At 48.2% G+C, this 20,545-nt stretch overlaps 9 protein-coding genes across 9 annotated transcripts; 6 read left to right on the top strand and 3 right to left on the bottom strand.

Annotated features, from left to right (window-relative positions):
* Positions 1–388: 388 nt before the first annotated feature.
* Positions 389–2,123, top strand: ASPSYDRAFT_52724 (fungal specific transcription factor domain-containing protein; the record flags this gene model as incomplete). The annotated part of the gene is made up of 1 exon (XM_040848544.1): positions 389–2,123. A coding segment is annotated over exon 1 (1,210 nt), but the record flags the coding sequence as incomplete, so codon positions are not given.
* ASPSYDRAFT_63068 (uncharacterized protein) lies at positions 2,098–5,877 on the top strand (the record flags this gene model as incomplete). The annotated part of the gene is made up of 8 exons (XM_040850213.1): positions 2,098–2,121; positions 2,419–2,526; positions 3,896–4,316; positions 4,384–4,559; positions 4,637–5,112; positions 5,173–5,328; positions 5,364–5,392; positions 5,435–5,877. The coding sequence occupies 8 exons, from the start codon at positions 2,098–2,100 to the stop codon at positions 5,875–5,877; spliced, it is 1,833 nt and encodes a 610-aa protein (XP_040695781.1).
* Positions 5,878–6,969: 1,092 nt separating this feature from the next.
* On the top strand, positions 6,970–7,317 carry ASPSYDRAFT_165369 (uncharacterized protein; the record flags this gene model as incomplete). Its single annotated transcript, XM_040843352.1, has 1 exon — positions 6,970–7,317. One exon carries the CDS (start codon positions 6,970–6,972, stop codon positions 7,315–7,317), a length of 348 nt encoding a protein of 115 aa, XP_040695780.1.
* Positions 7,318–9,836: 2,519 nt separating this feature from the next.
* On the top strand, positions 9,837–10,987 carry ASPSYDRAFT_1171073 (uncharacterized protein). The gene has a single exon (XM_040840253.1). The coding sequence runs from the start codon at positions 10,005–10,007 to the stop codon at positions 10,716–10,718; it is 714 nt and encodes a 237-aa protein (XP_040695779.1). The 5' UTR covers positions 9,837–10,004; the 3' UTR covers positions 10,719–10,987.
* Positions 10,889–11,683, bottom strand: ASPSYDRAFT_52719 (uncharacterized protein). Its single transcript, XM_040848543.1, has 3 exons — positions 11,654–11,683; positions 11,525–11,588; positions 10,889–11,460 (listed from the first exon to the last, which is right to left on the bottom strand). The coding sequence occupies exons 1-3, from the start codon at positions 11,674–11,676 to the stop codon at positions 11,221–11,223; spliced, it is 327 nt and encodes a 108-aa protein (XP_040695778.1). The 5' UTR covers positions 11,677–11,683; the 3' UTR covers positions 10,889–11,220.
* A 2,005-nt stretch (positions 11,684–13,688) lies between these two features.
* Positions 13,689–15,056, top strand: ASPSYDRAFT_726358 (C2H2-type zinc finger protein). Its single transcript, XM_040850668.1, has 4 exons — positions 13,689–14,123; positions 14,183–14,374; positions 14,429–14,508; positions 14,560–15,056. The coding sequence occupies exons 1-4, from the start codon at positions 14,070–14,072 to the stop codon at positions 15,044–15,046; spliced, it is 813 nt and encodes a 270-aa protein (XP_040695777.1). The 5' UTR covers positions 13,689–14,069; the 3' UTR covers positions 15,047–15,056.
* Positions 15,057–15,942: 886 nt separating this feature from the next.
* Positions 15,943–17,480, top strand: ASPSYDRAFT_52715 (class I SAM-dependent methyltransferase). The gene is made up of 2 exons (XM_040848542.1): positions 15,943–17,102; positions 17,153–17,480. Exons 1-2 carry the CDS (start codon positions 16,156–16,158, stop codon positions 17,187–17,189), a joined length of 984 nt encoding a protein of 327 aa, XP_040695776.1. The 5' UTR covers positions 15,943–16,155; the 3' UTR covers positions 17,190–17,480.
* Positions 17,481–17,507: 27 nt separating this feature from the next.
* On the bottom strand, positions 17,508–18,337 carry ASPSYDRAFT_52710 (tetratricopeptide repeat protein). Its single transcript, XM_040848540.1, has one exon. The coding sequence runs from the start codon at positions 17,986–17,988 to the stop codon at positions 17,767–17,769; it is 222 nt and encodes a 73-aa protein (XP_040695775.1). The 5' UTR covers positions 17,989–18,337; the 3' UTR covers positions 17,508–17,766.
* ASPSYDRAFT_52709 (uncharacterized protein) lies at positions 18,149–18,926 on the bottom strand (the record flags this gene model as incomplete). Its single annotated transcript, XM_040848539.1, has 3 exons — positions 18,601–18,926; positions 18,422–18,550; positions 18,149–18,176 (listed from the first exon to the last, which is right to left on the bottom strand). Coding segments are annotated over exons 1-2 (273 nt in total), but the record flags the coding sequence as incomplete, so codon positions are not given.
* Positions 18,927–20,545: the final 1,619 nt, after the last annotated feature.

Genomic DNA, 20,545 nt, shown 5'->3' with positions numbered 1-20,545 from the left:
AAACAAGTGGCTTGCTGTTCTCAATCTTGTGTTCGCTATCAGCTCGAAGTATTACCAGCTAGCTGATCCTATCGCCGGCAAGGATGTCAATGACCGCGTCTTTCTCTCAAGGGCGATATCGCTTAGTACTTCTCATAATCTGGCACCTGAGCATGCAGACCTGCAACAGGTCCAGATTGATCTTCTGCTCGCCATCTATTATATGGCTTCGGGNCAAATCAACAGGTATGTTATGTTCCTAGATATCGGTCTCGCTCCTCTAATATTGTAGATCATGGCATATCAACGGGCGTGCGGCGCGCTCGGCCACTTCTCTAGGACTCAACCTACGTGCCCTCAGTGGGCAGATTGATCCTACTTCAAAGGAAACACGCACCCGGATTTGGTGGTCCATTTTCTTCCTTGAACATCTTCTCACTGGCATGACTGGACGTTCGTCATGTGTTGATTACCGATCCATCTCTCTGTATCCNCCGGCACCATATGATGATAGCGCGTTCCAATTACCTAACGTCGAGGAACTGCTTGGGAATACTATCNTACGTGAAGAGCGCCTCCAGTGGACTATCTATGCCAGTGATTCCGAACTCGAAGCGAGAAACACATGGTTCAAAACGATCAACTCAAACCCATCTCTCTACTTCTTCCACCTCGTCGANCTCTCCATCCTCACTCACGCCGCCGTCACCGCCATATACAGCCTGACTTCTAATAAAGATAGTGGTCAAAGCGAAATCCGCCCCTACCAAGAAAAGCTCCAAGAATGGCTATCAACCCTGCAGCCTTCATTCGCTTTCACCAATGTCTCCAACCGCCGGGACCTCTGCCCCGGTAACCGTTATCAGGTCAGCCTAGCCCTGACCTACTACAGCTCCCAGATAATCCTCAGTCGACCCTGCCTCACACGACCCGAGATGAAAGAAGGGACTAACATCCGCTTCCCACGCTCTCGCTTCGGCAACGACACAGCAAAAACCTGCGTGCAGTCGGCCTTATCCCTTATCTCCATCCTTCCCGAAACTCCAACCACGGAATGGCTCCTCAAAATGAGCCCCTGGTGGTGCATGGTGCATTTCCTCATGCAGGCTCTCACCGTGCTCCTCATGCAGATCTCCATCGGCCCCGTCCCCTTTCTAGGCGACCATGGCGAACAAGCCGGGCAAGGCGATATAGATCCTAACATCACAGAAAACAGGAACCAAATGCCCGAAATCATTCTAACAGCAGTCAAGAAGGCACTCAACTGGCTGCACAATATAGCAAAGAATGACCCCTCTGCACACCGCGCAATCCGGATTTGCGAGAGCTTCTTCCACCGCATCGGGCGCGTGAAAGGGCTGGATCTCACGGGAGTCCCTGATTCCGCGGGATTAGCGGGAAAGGCGCCATCGGCGTTTAGCTCGGGCGATTACCATCCCTGGATTGACTTGTCGATGCCTGGAGGGTCACCTAATCGACAGCCGAGCGGGGAGCGGCGGCCTGCGAATCAGAGGAGTGTAAGCCACACGACAAGTACGCCTAACGTCATTAATTGGGGGCCTGATTGTACTGTTTATGAGGCCGAGTATGAGCACCAGCAGGAGCCGTTGTCGTTAGATCCGGCGTTGTTCTCTGTTGATACTGACGAATTGAGTTGAATGTGCTGTGTCCGTTTCACCAGTAGATTCACGTCACTTGACGCCACCAATGGCTTGCAAGAATTCGGCGATCATCCTGGCGGATAATTCTCCATTCGGGCAGTGCCGGTATACAGAGCTTTGAAAGGATTCCGTCAAGGAGTGTAGCAACAATCTGTGCGTCTTGGGCGCAAGAGAAGATGACCAACAGACTCAAGTTGAGACCGGCCGTGAGACGGAGCCCGAGGTGTCGTCACAGGACCACATGAGTGGTACTGCAATACCGTTTGGCACTTGTTTCACGTGATGTGAGTCACGTGTATACGGTGTATTGCTGCAAGTGCCAAACCTATTAGTAACTTCCGCCAACCATTTCCCCGTGCGAGTCATCATGTGATCCAGCTAGCATGGGGCGAACACGCTGCTGAAATACCCAGTTGCAGGCTCCGTCCTCGATGCCGCATTTGAACATTCTCAGAGGATGAAGGCTGTAGACAAAGTGAAGGTCAGTCATTGGGGCTCAATACCGTCATCACCGTCGCTGTCGCCGCCATTGTGAAAGAATAGCGCCCATTTCTTCGTCGGCTTTCGCTCTTCCCCTCGAATCGTGAGCACGACCGTCATGTCGGAGAATGGCCTGCCAGGTGACCAGAAAGCTATTTATACGGCTATTATATTGCCGCAATGCGTTTCAAACCGCTCCTGTTGACACCTGAACTCTTTCCCCTGACTCCCGATTGCCTTTTCAGCACGCCAAAGTCACAGAATCTCCGTATTTAAGCACCCATATTAAAATACCTAGGAGCTGCCCGTTGATCAAAAGGCGTCTCTTGATATGGAAGTTGAGGGTTTTTCTCAACCTCGCACTATTTGCAGCGCTCATAGTGCCTCGCCGCCTCGCCCTGGACAAGTCCCTGATTCCGAGGCTATCTATTTTCACTGGCTATTCTTTACAAGCTATTCTTCTTCATAGATTCGATACGGTATTTCACGCGATACGTCCAGATCTCCGAGTTGAGTGAGTTGTTCAAGTGGCTACACAAAAACCATGCTCTTGACCAGGATCCATGCCTTGAGGCAAGCATAGAAGGGACCAACAGGGGGTAATTGTTTATGAACCTTCATTTCCCTCTACGACCTTATTCATCACGGGACGCAATTTGCCATATATTGGGAGCGGCAGCCGGGTACCAACCAGTGTACAGATCCCCTTAGGCTTTCCGCAGCTGCTGCCCGGGTATCTCAATTCCAATTTATTGTGTCCGGTCTTCCTTGAGGCCCAGCCTCGATCGTATGTTGCCAAGATTTGATCCGTGAATTGGAACACTTCGTATTGAATATGTTGTTACCGTGGGAAGGAAGCTGATGGGTTAGTCTTAGACGCGCGGAAGAGCACACGCAGTACCCGGGCATCACTTACTCTGCGACGGCCCCACATTCGGTTGCTCCAGTCAGACGGTCTTACCCCTGCCAAGAAATGCGTGTCCAATGCGTCCCACTTGAACGCCCTTGTTTATTCGAACGTATTCCAAAGAGCGCGAGCACTGTTAACCGCGTTTTATCATCCGAGCTATGCATTGCGAACCCATTAGGAAGATCTAGGCACGAGGACAGCCCTGTACATAATAGTATAAACTGCTAATGATTGCGACCAAGGTGACGACATGGTTATGAGATAATCCAAAAGCAAGGCGAGATGACACATATGAGCGTGTGATTCTTAGGGCAAAGTTATTTTGTATTACGTTAGTCAGGATATAATATGGTAATGAATCTGATTCAGAAGGGCAGAGGTCGTTGGAATACTTCGCGTTGCGATGGGTATCTAGCGTGGGTGCGGGTCTCCTATCCCAAGCAAGCACCCTCAGTGTCTCCGGAACTTGCGTGCAATGCCGTCCTGTTAAGGGGGGCGTGACCGCCGTTGGCGTTCATCCTCCATGCTCTTATCTCTTCGGTGTGGTGAATGCGGTGGTGAGTCCGGTAGCTCAGACAGACGGTTTCCCTCCGGCATCGTCGATCGAGATAAGCCGCTTTCTTGTAGAGCAGCCTGAAGCCGTAGAGATAGCCATCGCGAACGACAGAAGCACCTCGGCCACTTCATTTCAACAGACTTCACCCGAGTGTTGTAGCAATAATGGGGCGACACAATGGCAAGGGGATGCGTCGATAAAAAGCTGAAAACCCTACGCTAACCTGGACATAGTCATATAAATTAGGCTTGATAGATGTCCTCAGCAAATGATCGCCATTGTCGCGTAGCGGCTAACCACTACAGTAAGCCCTCTATCCATCCCAATCACAATCCCGGCGACGATATACCTTCTTCTCATCAGCTTTCTGCCCATGACGCCTTAAACACCTCAAACCCTTATGTGGCTCAACCGAATAATCGCAAATCCAATGTTGAAGTGTCTTCATTGACAGCTAGTACTCCAGGGATGTCCTTAGGTGCCGGCTCCCACTCTCCTCACCCTGCTGCTAGCTTCCAGCAGTCTTCAGCCACTCCGGCAGATATCCAAGGCCCAGCCAAGGCCCGGAAGAATTGTTGCGTTGATAATCCACTCCCACTCCACTCAAATGATGATACTCGATGGGGCATATATGTCCAGGAAAAATACGACTTGTTTCTACATGATGAAAGAATACATGTGACTGAGGGTCTCTGGGATCGCTTCCCGTACGGATCGAGATTGTTTGTTGGTCAGTAAATCGGTTTTACTTCCACAGCTTTGAAAAAAAAATATTCTAACATCTGTATAAACAATAGGCAATCTACCCACCGAAAGAGTGACTAAACGCGATCTCTTCCACATATTTCACAGCTATGGGAAGCTAGTCCAGATATCAATCAAACAAGGTTATGGTTTTATACAATTTCTGGAGGCGACCTCCTGCAGACAAGCTCTTAAATACGAACAAGGAGCTATCGTGAGAGGGCGCAAAGTCCGTAAGTAATATAACATCACAGTTTGGGAGCGCAGGCACACTAATCTCTCTCTTCGGATCTTGAAATTTCTAAGCCGCGTAGAAGTATCAGACCGGCACCAACACCAACAGAACCTTCATGTGCCGCCCCACCCCATCGCTCAAAATCGCACAACTGTACCGGTAGCCAAAGCGGCGCTCCGAGCAATCAGCCATCAAGGTCTGAGGGAGATTGCTATGGTTGGTCCCGCGAACCACGAAGGTTGCGGTTCAGCGACTTCCGAGACGGACCTTCTCACTGCCGGCGGGACGATTATCGTCCTCCACGATCGCCGTCCCCTCGCGGATATCGTTCACGGGAGGAATACTTGTCTCGAGACCAGACTCCAGAGCAGTTCGATCAACATGAGAGGCGGCGCTCTCGTTCACCATGTAGAAAGGACAGACGGGATCGCGGTCCAAGCCCTCAAGGCCGTGCGACGCGTGACAGCGATGCGAATCTACCTATTCCAAGGTGGGCTCCCAGAGAAGTACCAGACGTGCAAATACTTGTTATAGAGGAGCTGGACCGGTAGGGATAACATTCGACCGCTTTCAACTTTAATTTTTTTTTGCTAATGCAAGCTTACAGGAACTTTGTATACCATGTAGAGACAAGGTTTTGGAATCGGGGACTCCGGGTCGATGTTCTAGCCCTAGGATCCCAGATCTCTCTCGACGCTGCAGTCAAACGTCAGGCATCTGAGGGCGTTCTCGCAGTGATCAGACTCTCGCGACCCACTCAATTGTCGGGAAAATCCCACTGCAAGTATTCAACCGAAGATTGGGTGTGGATAATATTCGGTCTAATGGCGACACGTCTATGGCATCGTTAGCAACAGCTACGGCCGTAGAATACCCTGACCTGGAACCGAGTCTTGCCGCGGACATTGTCTTCCGGGCACTGTCCTTGCAACGGAATAACCCCAATGTCCCTCTCGCCTCACCGCCGTTCGGAGTCCCAATTTCCCCTACTGCACTGCTTCCTCCTCCCGTCGCCCCTACTCTTACAGTCCAACCACACCTTGCGAACCCCATTTCGCACCTTGATGGGGCCGCTTTACGGTCTTTGTTGGCTGCGGTAGAGCAGCGGTGCTCCCCTGTAGCCCCAGCCGCACAGCAACCCTTTCCAGCCACCGACCCCCGATCAACTCCAGACCTAGCAAGTTTTCTGAGTGCCGCAACTCGACAATCGCTTCCTCAAAATTCCCCGCGTTGGCCCCTTCTGCAACAGCAACTTCCGCTGCAGGGTCGCACTACCACAGCAATTTCTTGCTCGAGGAAAGCTGCGCCATAAGCTCTTTTCTGGTGAGGGTAGGCCAACATCCATATTCTGGTGAATTATAATTAATATCCGCTTACTATGATTGACCCTTACAGGTGACTTCTGCGCCAAATTTTTGTTAAAAGATCGGATTCCACTTGAGCAGAGGGAAACAACTCTTGAGGGGCAGGATAAGATCCGTTTCTTACACCTAATAGACAAGATGCTACAGTGGGAGCCGGGCAAGCGTAGCTCTGCTAAGGAGCTCCAAGAGGATGAGTGGATCTGTAAGAACCTAGAGAGTACGCACTAGAAGTTCCCAGCCTCAGACATCTTTATATTACGCTGGAGAAGGATATAAAATAGCATTATGCGTATATGCAGGTTTGGTTGAACCGCAAAGGAACAAGGTTAGTTATATTATACAACCCTGCTTTGGGACATTTGCATTGACCTGCTACTAAGAGGGACATCCCTGTACATTATCCGACTAGCTGTCAAAATTCCTGGCCCTGATAAATCTCTGGCTTGTCATCATCTTGCAGATTTTGTAACATTTATCATCTGGTTCCTGAAATGAAAAACCCTCTTTTACACCCTCCATCATCCAGGAGGTATCATCGGGTGTTCCAGTAACAAAAGCAGCAATAGCTAGTCTCTGTCCAAGACCGACTTTTTCAAAAGCTTTTATTTTCTGTATGAGCTCCTTTGCCAGCTAGTAGGTAATGCACGAGTCAGACAAATTCTGCATTAAAAGGTTGCTAGAGTACCTACTTCAATATCTTGTTTTGAAGTATTCTTCTGGGTATCACGCCGTGAGTAGTCATGGGCATTAAGTAGGATCGTGATGGCAACTCTTACCTCGGTACATATATTCATCACCGAATGGCTACTATTTGAACGGCCTATAAAGACAATATATTGAACGGTATCCAGTACTATATTGCGGGCCATTCAGCTGATCCCCACCAGTCTCTTGAAGGGTCTGAAGGTCGATTGACGAATGGTTACCTCTTCGTTCTTTGTAGTCGACATTCGTCGGTCTGCGCGCAATTGCTCACATTGATTCAGGTCCATACCCTGAGTTCAGTGCATATCTACATTTCAGTACATAAATGTCGGCAAATGCTCAATCGTCGTCGCTGTTGGGACTGGATAATTGTGTCGGGAAACTATCACTATGCTAACAATCGCTCGTCCTTTAAGGTATACCGTCGGGTGGGACGAATGGTTCTGGATGCCGCTGGGGCCGAAACCTATATTGCTGGAGTAGGAACTGTGGAACTTAACGTGCGCACAAGCTCGCGGAAAGAATCTCCTACCCACAGTCATGTTTTAGAAAATGTTCTGCATGTTCCAAATGCTGTCTGTAATGGGTTTTTCTGTGGGATTTACTATGCCACTCATGGCGGGACGGCCAGCTTCGGCCCATTTTTCATAGGGACCGATGAACAAGGCTCTGCTCTTTGGTGAGTCCTTCCGTGGGCTTCAAAAGATGGTTCTAGCGGGAAATCCGCAGGGGTGCTGAAGCGCTGAAGTGGGGCGTCCGATGCCATCCAATAGAGGCTCGTAAACGCTGCGCTGAAGGCGCTAGTGCTTCAGGGTTCACGCGTCCAGTGCATCTTCATTCAGCGAGAATCGGATCGAGACCTCCGACCAATCAATCCACGTCCGGCCTCCAGTGGCTCATGAAGCTAATACTTGTCCGTGAACAAAACAACTCGGAACCCAATATATAAAGCCGGTCGGGCCTAGCGTAACTACTCACCGGAGAGAATTATGCTCCTCTTGGCTCCAATCATGACTCCATGCAACAACCGGTAAGGATTAATTTTTGGATGGGATATAACTGATCGTAGCGCAGAGTATTTCTGTCCAAGCTCCTGAAATTCACTGTCGGCACTGATTGTCAAGAAGTTATCATTCACAGTTTAAGTCACATTCGACGCCCTGGTTTAACAGGGATGGCGGTAGTGTTGCTGGTGATGACCCTATTATCATCAAGGACACGAATAAGCATATCTTCAGTCTTGTCTGTCAGTACTTGTACACTGGAGACTACTCTATTACAGTTCAGGCGACACTCCACACCCTGGCCTGCCTTGTGGTGGACAAGAAAACGCGGCGCAGGCCCATGGACTTGTTATAGAAGAAAGCATCTTTCGAGATACAGAGACGGTGGAACAATACGCGGACTACCTTGTGCGGCGGATTCAGCAACGGCCATCTGAGGGGTCGCAAGGCAGCTATGATCCTATAGCGGATTACACCGAAATGTTTCTCACTCATGCTGATGTTTTTGCGGCAAATTATGAACTACAGGAGCTGCGCGACATCTGCCTCTTCAAGATGTTGTATCTCCTGCATGCTTTCCCAATATGCCAAGATCGGATTGGGGATATTGTTCGTTGCTTGACTTTGCCCTCCGCGCGGGCACTGGACGGCGCGAGAATCAAATCATAATGTTGTGTGATTACGCTGCTCAGCACATCCGATTATTTCTGTACAACAGAGAGTTAGAGATGCTTATGCAGGAACAGCCCACTTTGGGTAAACTTTTGCTTACTACAATCGGTGGTAGTCCACAGTAATGAATAGGCCGAGAGTTCCAGCAAAGGCATTCAGATGACGGTTTGCTGGCGAACCAAGTGCTCAAATTATGGGTCTTCATAGGTTCCGTGCAGTGTCATAGATATACTCTGGTTCAGTCAGCGGGCAAATTCTTGGAATAAGCAAACTACGGAACTGTACCTCTATGCCTGAGAACATTGGTCACCCAGAAACAATATTTTTTGTCTTCGAACATCGAGATTGCTCTAGCCACGGGCGAATCGAGCTGTGATTCAAACATCCAGAGGTCGGAGATCCCCCCACAAACATTCACTGAGCAACCGTAGTTTGACCTCTTTGCAGAAAAGGCTTCTAGGTTCTTTCACACAAACACGACAAACAACGGAGGCACGGGCGGTTGCCCACTGCGCGAGCAAACAGAGGAACACACGTTCGCAACACCCGTTCTCAACTAGAGTCTGGCCTGAGTTGGGCAAGGGGACTGCCTACTAAACTCAACCGGTTCTGCCCAGCCTTATATAACCGATTGATCGCTGGATCTGCCCGATAAAACGATGTGATGCCAGCATCCACACCACCCTTCCTCTGGGCCACTATTGCAGCTCTATGGTTGGCGGGTACAGACTTGAGGGCCTGTGAACACAAAACTGCCTACTCTCCAAGGACTTCAGCCGCTTACTTAAGATTTATACTGCTTACACTCACCACCCCAGCCTAAATGAAGTTTATAATAAATTTCTCCTGTACTATACAGGAAGTAGATCTTCGCCAAGTTGATCGCTCCCAGAAAAGCTGGAACTGCCGATCCTTGTGCACAGAGTATAGGAACTTTCCTCGGCCCGACACACCTAGGCTCTCATCAGGCGCTGGAGGTATTGACGATACCTACGTGGCCACCAGTTGATCAGATAATCTGTCAACCGGTGAGAGGCCCCCGACTAACTATTACTGGGCTGCTTGGACGAAGAAGTATTTGATCAACTCTATGTTATTTATGACTCCAGAACATTACACAGGAAGTCACCCGTCTGATCTTGAATTACCTAGGTTCAAGGTAAATAGGCAACCCTATTTGTGCCTTCGAAAACGATTCCACATGCTAGCCGTCATCAGTGGCCTCATCCCTTCAAGTGGCGCCCGGGAGATTGGTGTTACGCCTGACGGCTTAATGTTACCCCCATTGAGGCGGAAGTCTGCTCTGGTCACAGGGGAACAAAATAGAGCTGCGATAGCTTCCATGCAGAGGTTATTGTAAACAGTATTGAAAAATGTGTCCAACAGGTTGCTCAGCGAACTGGCACCACATTTGGGGCCACATAACCATCTCGGGTCACTTGTAGACTCATGTGTTCAACTTTGGCAGTCTTCCGGGAAGATAAGTCCGTTTTGCGTTGGTAGTCTATCCCTCTTCTTCTCGTCTCCTACCTAATCAGGATGGCATATAGGCTTCATGGCTCCATCGCTGTGTTATGTTGCCAAATGAGGAGGCCTTCCTGCTATAGCCGCGTTGGATAAAGGCCACAGTGGAAGAAGAGAAGAACACCTCCTCCCTCCCCCCGTTGAGGGCCATGCGATCTAATTCCTAGGAAATGCCATCGACGATTATTCCCGGCCAATCGACGACGCATCAGTGGACAATCCCGGATTATTTCGATAGCCAACCAATTCAGCAGGTTGGACTCGCTCTTTCTATTCCCAAAGGTTGTCTGGATTGTTTGATGTGGCTGGATAGTTTGGGCTGGAGTGGCGCGCCTTGCCTGTGTCTACAACAACCCTTGAATGCGCAGGGGAATGACTGGAAGCTGGCGTGGGTCAATGGCGTAGGCGATTTCCTTACAAACCATCTGCTAGATTCATTCTTCATCTCCCAGGATCGTGGCGAAGGAATTATCACTTACGGAACACGTGACTGGACTGATTACCAGGTTGTGGTCCCAAAAGTCATGATCAATCTGAGAGGACCTGCCGGTGTAGTTGTCCGAGCGCAAGGCCTCAACCGTTACTATGCTCTAGTTTTCTCGGAGCGGAACCATGTAGCTTTGATCAAGGCTCTGGATAGGGAAAGAAACGAACTAGTAACTGCGTCCTTTGACTGGAAGCTCGCTACATGCTATGAAGTTTCTTTGGTAGTGGAAGGAGACTCTATCAAAGCTTCTATATCTGGTGGTCTTGTTTTAGAAGCAAGAGATGATAAGTATCTTGAAGGAGGAATTGGTCTTGTCGTTACGGATGGTGCGGTCTCTGCGAATCAGTTTATTGTCTCGCCACTGGATCTGCCATTGCACTTTCGCAATGGCTTATGAGGCTGATATTAGGGATAATGCCTACTACGGTGCGTAATCGCAACCCGAGGCTAGAATATTGGTTGGTTTTATCTGCTGCCGAAGTATTTCACATCCTGCAGGCCCTATTAGGTGTTATTAGATGCCGGACGACGTGGTCGAATATTCCTTCGAGGACGGGCAACAATTCCCCCGTTTCTTCCTCTTCGCCCAAGGGGTTGCTGAAGGATTCTAATCGGGACTATGACGTGGTTTGCTTAACCTATACAATAACGTTCCGCGGAGTACTCTAGTTCAGCCCAGTATTGTTGTTCCTGCATGTCCGGCTCTAACTCCAGTCGCAGACGCCAGAATGAGACACATCTTTACACGCATAGCTTAATCGTCGCAACCTTGATTGTAAGTGGACGTATGCAAATGACAGCCTGCATCTTTCATAGAACACCCTATCTACTCATACGGCCATCGTCCACAAAATCTACTAATTGAATTGTCCACCACCGAGCTTCTGCGGCTTCACTTTCTAAGATGATATCAAACCACACCCTGGATGATCTTGACCTGCTGAGGAACTACCTGCTACCTGCAAACTAAGATGCGGCAATTCATATAGTAACTCTTGTATCCTGCTCAATATCTCCGCTTGCATGTGCATGATTTGGCCAGCCCCTTTGATAATATCTTCAAGTGTTTCGGAGCTATCACGGAGTTCGGACGGAAGTCGCCTCACGAGCAAGTATAGATCTTCACTTTGACTTAACAGCTGGTAGAAGTGAGTGCTCTAGTTTCGTTTTGTATGACGCTGAGATATCCCTGGAGACACTGACATTGTTGAGGTGTTCTTCCATTATCAAGCGCTGGATTCTGCTTTTTCCGTGAAGGCCACTTTCCCTAGACAAACAGAAAGTGAAAGATTAAAATGGGTCTAGTATCCGAGTAAAGGACGGGAAAGGTACCTTCTTATATTCATAGGTGCCATTTGTTCTATACCGTCGGAGAGGAGAGTATCAAGGTGAAAAGAAGAATCGGAGGTGTTCTGGACTGAGAGAGATAGGCGAAGCGGGTGAAGCAAGGTGACTACTAGCAAAGAAAAACCATCAGTTATCAGGTGTTCCTCATAGAAATCAAATACTTGGCTGGTGTCGGTACTTTATACAACCGGAGGAAATCTTAGCATATTCCTTTTGAGGAAGTCTATGACAGGCGTAATGCTGGCGAGTAGTAGCAATAGCGCTCGTGCCACCACGATGAAAAAGTACGAGTGGCTCGAGTGGTAGGAAGATGTCAAGGCATCGACGTGAATGGTGCCACTGATACATCATGAGATGTACTCGCTCCGCACGGCTTGCATTGCTGCAGCCTTTATGAGTAACTATTCGGTTTACCATCGCATGGTCACTGAATCTAGCCACATTTTGGGGACAATAAAAAAGTATCTATGAGTACTTCGGCACCACACAAAGCGGAGGTCGTCCAATTATTGAATACTCTAACCCAGGGACGAACAAAACTTCGAGTAGACTTTCTGCTTTGAACATAAACGCTAATCACAAGCCCCTTTGCTTGCTAAAAATTCTTGAAAATAAGCTTCCCTACCCTTTTCCCTTTGGGCGAAGATCTATTCATGCAGCGGTGGCATAGTTATTCATTGATAGCTTGACAATGAAATGCTGGTCATCACATATTGTTTGAAGTTGTTAAGTCCGATAGATTATTGCGCAAGAGAATAATTGTGTCCGCGCTTCCGTGTACTCCGCGACGATCCGTCGGGGTTTCTCTGGGACCAGTTGACCAAAGTCCCCAGATCGACGATGGCCTAACCACTTATGATTAACAATCCGTGGGGACCGTCTACTGTCTGCAGTGCTGATCACCGCGAACGCCTTAATCGGTTACAAGGGATGCTCACTTGGGCCCGGATTACGAAAAGTACATTGATGTCCTCTTTCCGGCACAAGGGTAAGATGAGTTTAAAGAAGCTGCCAATCAAGATCGCTGATCGGTATAGAGGGTAAGCGATAGCTCAAAAGGGCAAAGGTGAGCCAACCTGAGCAGAAGACTGAATGAAGAGGTCATTCTGCTTGAGCAGGTCGGAAGCGGCTCGGCCGAGCTTTGTGAGAAGGATGGGGAAGTGGCCCCAAAGATATCACATCGCTGATCGAGCGGTTTCCATGGCCATGATGGGTTCCCAACTTGTCGTGTTCGCGCGCTAAGTGAGGGATCGTGCGGTGGCTTGTCGAATGAGAGGTCTGGATCACGGAGAGAATGGTCGGAAGACCGGAAGCTGCAGAATTGGCAAGGCGGTTGTCAAGGCTATACTGTGGAGTATTGACGAGTACCTTCAGTAATGGCACGGGGTGCAACTGTCACCTGGCCCCTGTGTGCCTTCCGGATGTGGCCCGAACTGCCCTAAACAGTGCCATCGGTTGCCGCCTATCTCCACTAGCCCGCTGCAGGTTCACTCTTTTTCCACTATCGCCATTGCCTGTTTGTTCCCTCCTTCTCTGCTCCTCGGCCGCGCTCATCCTTTTTGCGCAGACTTATAAGTCGTTTCCAGTTTCGTCCAGCCCTGCAGCCGCCAACTTTAGAGTACAACTGCTCCCGGAATAATAGTGGCACTGGGCTGATTGATCTATCATTTCTATAGCCCTGGCCTCACTTGAATTTCCTTTCCTGTATTCTCTTCTTTTTCCTACTCCATGCGACTGCTAATGTGTGCTGCACTATACTCAATTAGGATTTGCCAATAATATTGAAACTGTTGACCAAGATAACTACCGAGATAGACGATGATCTAACCACTTATGATCAGCAATGCAGTTGTGTTATCACTATCAAGGATGGATTCATCCCTTTTGTCGTAGTTCTTTAAGCTCTTTCCGAAATTGTCTCAGATCGTCAACCTCGGGGCATGAGTACTCCATGAAATTTTAGACCAACAGATTTCCTGACTCAAACTGCAACACCGTCTACCAGAGTTTATCTATTATTCCTGGGCTCCTGTCCGGCCACCTTTAAATGTCCCTGCTGGGGCTCATTTGCAGTAGCTGTTCTTTCCGATATCTAGGGGCTTCCTTGATTCTAACTGCCTTTCTTTTTCTTCCTTGTGCTATTCGTTTAGCTTCTTCACCTTCTATCCTTTGTTTGATTATATACTACTACTCTCACAACGATTCGGTTATACGAATTATTCTTTGCCGACATTTCTGTCTGGGTAACAATTGCCACTTGCGGAAATCTAGAATCATATCCCTGAGCGTCTCATTACGCTACACTGCTGTTTTGACAGGACACATTCCCCATCGCACCGTCCGGATGTATTTGTAACGCTACCTTTTATTGTTTACAATCCGTTCTTTGGGCATTACGGCCATGTCCCCTCTCAGTCGACGCCCGTTTAAGTGTTTATGGGAGGCTTGTGAAAAGGTGAACTTTTTTTTATCTCTGCATCGTACTCTCGCCGCTTCCATATTGACTGATTCTAGTCTTTCAATCGGAACTCCGATCTTCGCAGGCATTACCGAATCCATACCAACGAGCGACCGCACCACTGCAGAGTGAAGGGCTGCAATAAGAGTTTCATCCAACGGAGCGCCCTGACAGTTCATACACGAACACATACTGGAGAAAGACCTTATTTTTGCGATCACGAGAGGTGTCAGAAGACATTTTCTGATGTATGATACACTACAAGTATATCACAAGAAGACCTGCTACTAATTCTGTACCAGTCTTCCAGCCTGGCTCGTCATCGCAGGATTCACGTGGGCAGACGACCTTATACGGGTAAGGAAAAGACATGCAAACGGAGGTATTTCTCACATCAAATGGGCACAGAGCACCAGCTAATTTACACTCAAAGGCCCTGCCGTAGAACAGCTCTCATGAAGAACCAACACCGCGCCCAGTTACTGCAGACACCGATTCAAACGCCATCAGAAGAAACAAGCTCCGAACAGTTATTTCTCCCTCCGTTCGCTAATTGTCTACTACACCACCAGTATCTCTACGGCCACCAAGCCTACTATCCCAATATTGCTACCGCAAACCACGACTCTTATTCCCCGCCAACAGCTCTAGTCGCTGTCGAGACACAGCCGGCGAGTCTGATACATGGTAACCGGGCGATCTCGTCACTTGAGATACAGGATGCGCAAGTGCAACTCATGCAACAACAGCGATATGGTCAAAGACATACAGGTTATTCACCAGTACAATATCCACCGCCATACGGCCTCCCGACTGCTGAAGGCCATCCACTTACGACCAGCCCTATCTATCAGTATATGCTGCCTACAGAGCTTCTGACGGAGCCGAGTACTAGCTTGGAATTCCCAGCAGTTTGTTAAGTGTGATTTTGGCCCACTATCTAATCCATGATATCGCCATCGACTGAAGCCAAAAACATAACCAGTGATGTACACTGCATCGGAACGAGCCGCAACTTGCAAGCTGTTCGCACAGGCTTCGATCCTTGGGCGGCACTACTCCATATGTTATCTTGTCGGATTAGGGCGTAATAGCCGAATGTGGCTGTTGTTAACATAATATTATAAAGAAAAAGGAAAATGGCATCGCCTGATAATCTTGTATAGGCAGATATTGAAGTATCCATGCTGGACCTCCACCATGTCGGGCCATTGTCCGTTTATCTAGTATGGACACAATCCAACCGGGGGCTTGTAGGATTGCTTTGCCTTAGTCACTATAATACCAGCATTTCTGTGTTTGATATATAAAGCGGCCGCACACCACATTCTTCAATCCGGGCCGTCATTCAGTTTGTTCTTCCATGCCAAAATGGCACATATTCTCAGCATAGTACTTTTGACTAGTCGGGTTTTCCCTCAATGTTCGGTCCTAACTCCAACTGGATATCTAAGTTGAACAATATCAAGGCGTCACCGTAGTACATCCGGAATGTGTAACAAGAGATCAACTCAAGGGAGGCTAAGTGTATGGCGCCGAAGCATTCCATAGAACAATACTGTTGGCCTGGCCAATTCCTTGTGCGCTGACCTCGGGGTTTGCTTTTCATCTCTCAAATCCCGGAAAACTGGCTGGACGCCATGATCGCGTAATGATCAACAGCGTGCTGTGATTGAGTTTGCCACTAGGGATGCAGTTACATGACTGTCATGCCTATCAAGCGCACCTGCTGGGTAAAGAGCTGCAATGAAGATCTCGCGACCAAATATACATTTCGTTAAGTGTGATATTTGCAAATCGCGCTCATCTAGCTAGACATTGATCACATTCCTAATTCCCGGTAGTTGAGGATTCATTAAATTCAGCGCTGCAATCGCGTTTCCCCTTCGGCCATGTTCAAGGAGTCCTGCAACCCAATCAAGGGGGCGCCCAAGGTTACTGATTCAGGGAAACCGATCTGAACTCTTATTGCCCGACGCTGCACATTTAAGGCCCCGACTCGGCCGTGGAAATCCTCTGTCCTATACCCATGTCAGAAAATACCTATGCGGCAGGGCTGAACGAGCCGGCGGCCAGCGACTGTGACTCAGCACTCGGCGATACTGACTCAGCCCCTGACACGGCGAGTGTACGCTCAAGTTTTTTTAAAGGTATTTGGGAAAATGGGCGCCGATACCACAGATACCACGATGGCCACTATTTCCTTCCTGAGGATGAACAGGAGCAGGAACGGCTCGACCTTCAGCATGAGATATTTTTGATAGCAATGAGCGGCATGCTCCATCATTCGCCAATCCAACCCGATGTACGATGTGTCCTCGATATTGGCACCGGGACCGGCAATTGGGCCACGGAGTTCGCGGATCAATATCATTCGGCGGAGGTGATCGGCACAGATCTGAGCCCTATTCAGCCGCAGTGGACTCCACCAAATTGCAGATTCGAGATAGACGACTACGAACAGCCATGGACGTTCAAGCAAAAGTTTGATTTTGTACATGGGAGAATGCTAGCTGGGTCTATTTGTGACGTTCATAGTCTCTTCCAACAAGTGTATGACAGCCTGGCACCAGGCGGCTGGTTTGAATTGCAAGACTTTTCTTTCCCTGTCCGGTCCGATGATAACACCATGAAGGGAACGGCCTTTGAAAGACTGAATGGGATATTATTAGAAGCACTCCGCACTGTTGGGCGAGACGGTACCTTAGCTGAGAAGTATAGGCAGATAATGACGGCTAGCGGTTTCGAAAATGTGGTCGAAGTCAGGTATAAGTGGCCGCAGAACGGATGGCCGAAAGACGACCATCGCAAAACCCTGGGCCTTTGGAATATGGTCAATACCTTGAATGGTTTGCACGGATTCTCCGCAAGGTTATGTACTCAAATTCTAGGGATGCCAATGGCAGAATTTGAGCTGTTGTTGATGCTGTGCCGGAAGGATATACAGAATACCAACATACATGCCTACTGGCCGATGTAAGTGAACACGGCTTCCTATATGGTAGCTCCATGATGCTAAGTTATAGATATGTCGTTTATGGACAGAAGCCACAACGCCCGTAGGCACGACGACAGGATGGGTCTTTTCTGCTGCATAAAACACTGTATGGCTGTTCACGAAGAACTAAGGGTTAGAACAGTTAATCAGTTTCATGTGATACATTGGCGTATTTATATCAATCCTCTGTTGGATATTCGAAGGTGCGGTAGCTAGCTACTTTATGGCCTAGCTGTCTCTTCACTAGGTACGGTACAGTAATCTTCCTGTTTCGCTCACAAATGAAAACGCAAGTCATAATATGAGAGCAGTCAAGCTACCAAGCCGGATCACTATCTGAAGCAGGCTGAATAAAGTTATACAGTAATTGAATAGTTTATTGGTTTGCAAAGTGCTTACTGACTTCTAGTAGATCATGGCCTTTCAAATATAGATGGACAGCTCCTGGAAGCTATAAAAAGATAATGGATGGCTTCCAAGAAACTGTTTCATTGGAGTTGCTGATTTTCCCCGGTTTTGGTGCCCGGAGACTCGTTTATCATATTCTAGGCGATCTAGTGGTTACCATAGCGGGGACCTTTCTTGGTTTTCTCCAGCGTGTTGAACAATTCTGCTTGAATAGGATTTGAGGCTGTTTGGCAGTCAGCAGTTTGACCGTTTCACTCCACTCTTTAAGAGACCTAGAGGAGAAGGGGGTTGGGGGTGAGAAGGTCCCAGTACGCTGTGTCGAAGCTCAAAAGATTTTTTGATCAGCCCTATAGCGTCGTTGATTCTTTGCTGGGAATTACAGGTATGGGCCAAATTGTTAAAGCTGGATAGAGTATCAGGATACTCTAGTCCCAGTATTCGCTTGCGTGTCTCCATGACCTGCAAAGCACGATCAGGTAGGTCGAATGCACAACGCCTGGCCTGGTTTTGAAATCTTTGCCGTATCAATTGACCCGATCAGATCATCCTTGAACCCCGACGCCACAAAGGTACTGTTATCCACTATCTCTAATAGGGAGCAGACGAAGGAACCGACATTCAGAGCAAATATTTTCGCCGTAGCGCTGTATTGGATATTCTTAGGCTCAGTGCTAGCGCTAAGAATGGTAATAGTGTAACCTGAATGATGTGTCTCACCTATAGCATTAAGGCTTGCCAGATATACTCGGGCATGCTATAGGACTCTTGTTCAAATAGATACATCGTTGAGCAATCGCTCTATGCCTTCTTCAGGGGAAGCGAGCGACCTGAGCTTCGCCTTTAGCTTGTTGACATCTTCATCATTTCCTTGTAACAGTATAGTGATGACTTTTATTAGAGCTTTTTTTGTTTGTTGCGCATCTTTTAGAGCCTCCTTTCGACGTTTGTCTTTGTTTGGCTCGTAATAGCAGCGAGAGCCAGTCTTTGTACACGAAACGCACGGCGATGATCCAGAACACTAAGATTATAAGTTAATTAATATCAGATACGGTTGGTTTATCGACCCACTTTCGTACGCTTTGTTTGACAAGGTGCGCATGCTACTGTCTGGCGTTTTCGCTTCTGGTGACTCGCTTGTTGGTCGTTGACAGGAATAAATTTAGTGGCAGGGAGTAGTGGTTGGAAGGAAACTTTTGTTCCACGGTGAGCCATGATTCTAGAAAGATCGAAGTTGGCGGTATTTGATTATGCCGTCTATTATCGGTTTCTAGGTTGCTTCGAGCTCTTTATAAGGCCTGGACTAGTTAACAGAGGAACCACCTGCAAGGGAATGCCAAGAAACACGCCAACATCCGTTAAAGAGTGTCGCACAGCTTTTTGGACGCGGTGCGTCGAGAAGTGCACTCTTAAGGTGCTAAGGCGGCCTTGCGGCAGTAATAAGCAGATCTTTGGTCAGATTAGCGGCAATGAATGGCGAGACCTCGGCCGAAACGCGGGTAAATACATTGGTGACAGATGGCTGCAGGTTTCAACAAAAGTCCCGATCGACGATAGTCTAACTTCTTCTAATTAATTGTGCATGAAGTTCGCCGGTTAAACGAACGGCTCGGGATGGCCACCCACGAATGACAAAAGGCGCAGGCAAATAGATACAGCCCCTCGCAGAAGTAAGACATAAGAGGAAGCTGCAACAAAGGATGGCCCAATCAATACAATCACCACGACACTCCTCACATCCGCCCCTAGTATGGCCCTCGGGCACCCGCAGTGATAGACGATTTCTGTGCAATATCAACTAGTTAGCCATAAGTCGACTAGGTCATCGCCGATCTTGCTACTTCATGGAAACAAAAGTGCGTGGTTATCCCCAAAGAGAAAGTAGCGCGTTCGAAACACTGCAGCGGGATATCGTCGACCTGTCTGTTCATTCCCAATGTGAGCAGAGAACTACCTTTCCAAACCTACATGATACGGTTTGGCCGATATCCGAAGTTGACGATAGACGCTCTGGTTCTTTCCGCATGGAGTACCAACAGCAGAGATATATATCTGCCCGTGCAAACCAGCCCCTGCCAAGTAAATTTCTCCAACCAACAGGGCGAGATTATTGTGAGGGCTTCTTCATTTTGTCCTATATTTACGGGTATATCTCCAAACAGCTATCATTACCGGTGGCGATTCTTTCCGAGCTTAATGGCCAAGTGTATCTGGCGACGGGTGTGAAGGCATAGGGGGACCCGCCAAAAACCGCATTAAAATAATGACTACGGGGAGTTCTTAGTCACGTGCTGTTGCGCCTCCCGGTCGCTTCGTGCATACCCCCCCAAAATCCATGCTTGATCAAATTTAAAGTACTGTACAACAACCAAAAACGATTCAAATTAAATAAACTAATCATATTAACGATTTGGACATCCCCTCCTAGTATGTCCCTTAATATTACATTCAGAACATGTTGGCGGGGCACGTTTAGGTATAGTTGAAGTTGGAAGAGCACTTCCACCAGCACTACCCCCCCTCTGCCTCCAATTGCTCATTTCTCAGCGAAATTAGATCCCTAGCTTCTTGAAATGAAAGACCTTCTGTAGGAATCATTTGGCGCTTAGAACGACCTTTTTTCTGCATGTCATTCTCAATAGCTGCGCGGAGAGTGCAGTTTTCATTTGCTAGTAAGCTAGCATTGTAAATAGCTAGCTCACAGCCTTTTATAAACTCATCTAGCGCTCGCTTTGAGGGAGATGTAGGACTTCTAGACCCATTTTTTTTTAAGAAGCTTCTTGACTGAGGAAGCTTTTCGGTGCACTTGGCGGACTGTATGAGGCGTACAGAGCTGGGAGGAAGGGATTGAAGCACTCCCTCTNCTAGGAGGGGGGGTTTCAACCACCATACTTAAGCTTAACTTATCCAGCACTGCATGAGGGTTGAAGGGGACTATTCCAGTTGCTCTGAATCTGCTTTTAGTATTCTCCATAGTAAAGACCTCTTTGTGAGCTGTTGGATAAGCCTTCAAGAA

The sequence above is a fragment of the Aspergillus sydowii genome (genome assembly GCF_001890705.1).
Source record: "Aspergillus sydowii CBS 593.65 unplaced genomic scaffold ASPSYscaffold_27, whole genome shotgun sequence".
In the NCBI taxonomy this organism is placed as follows: domain Eukaryota; kingdom Fungi; phylum Ascomycota; class Eurotiomycetes; order Eurotiales; family Aspergillaceae; genus Aspergillus; species Aspergillus sydowii.
Note: the sequence above shows the minus strand (reverse complement) of the source record. Positions and strands in the feature narration are given on the sequence as shown.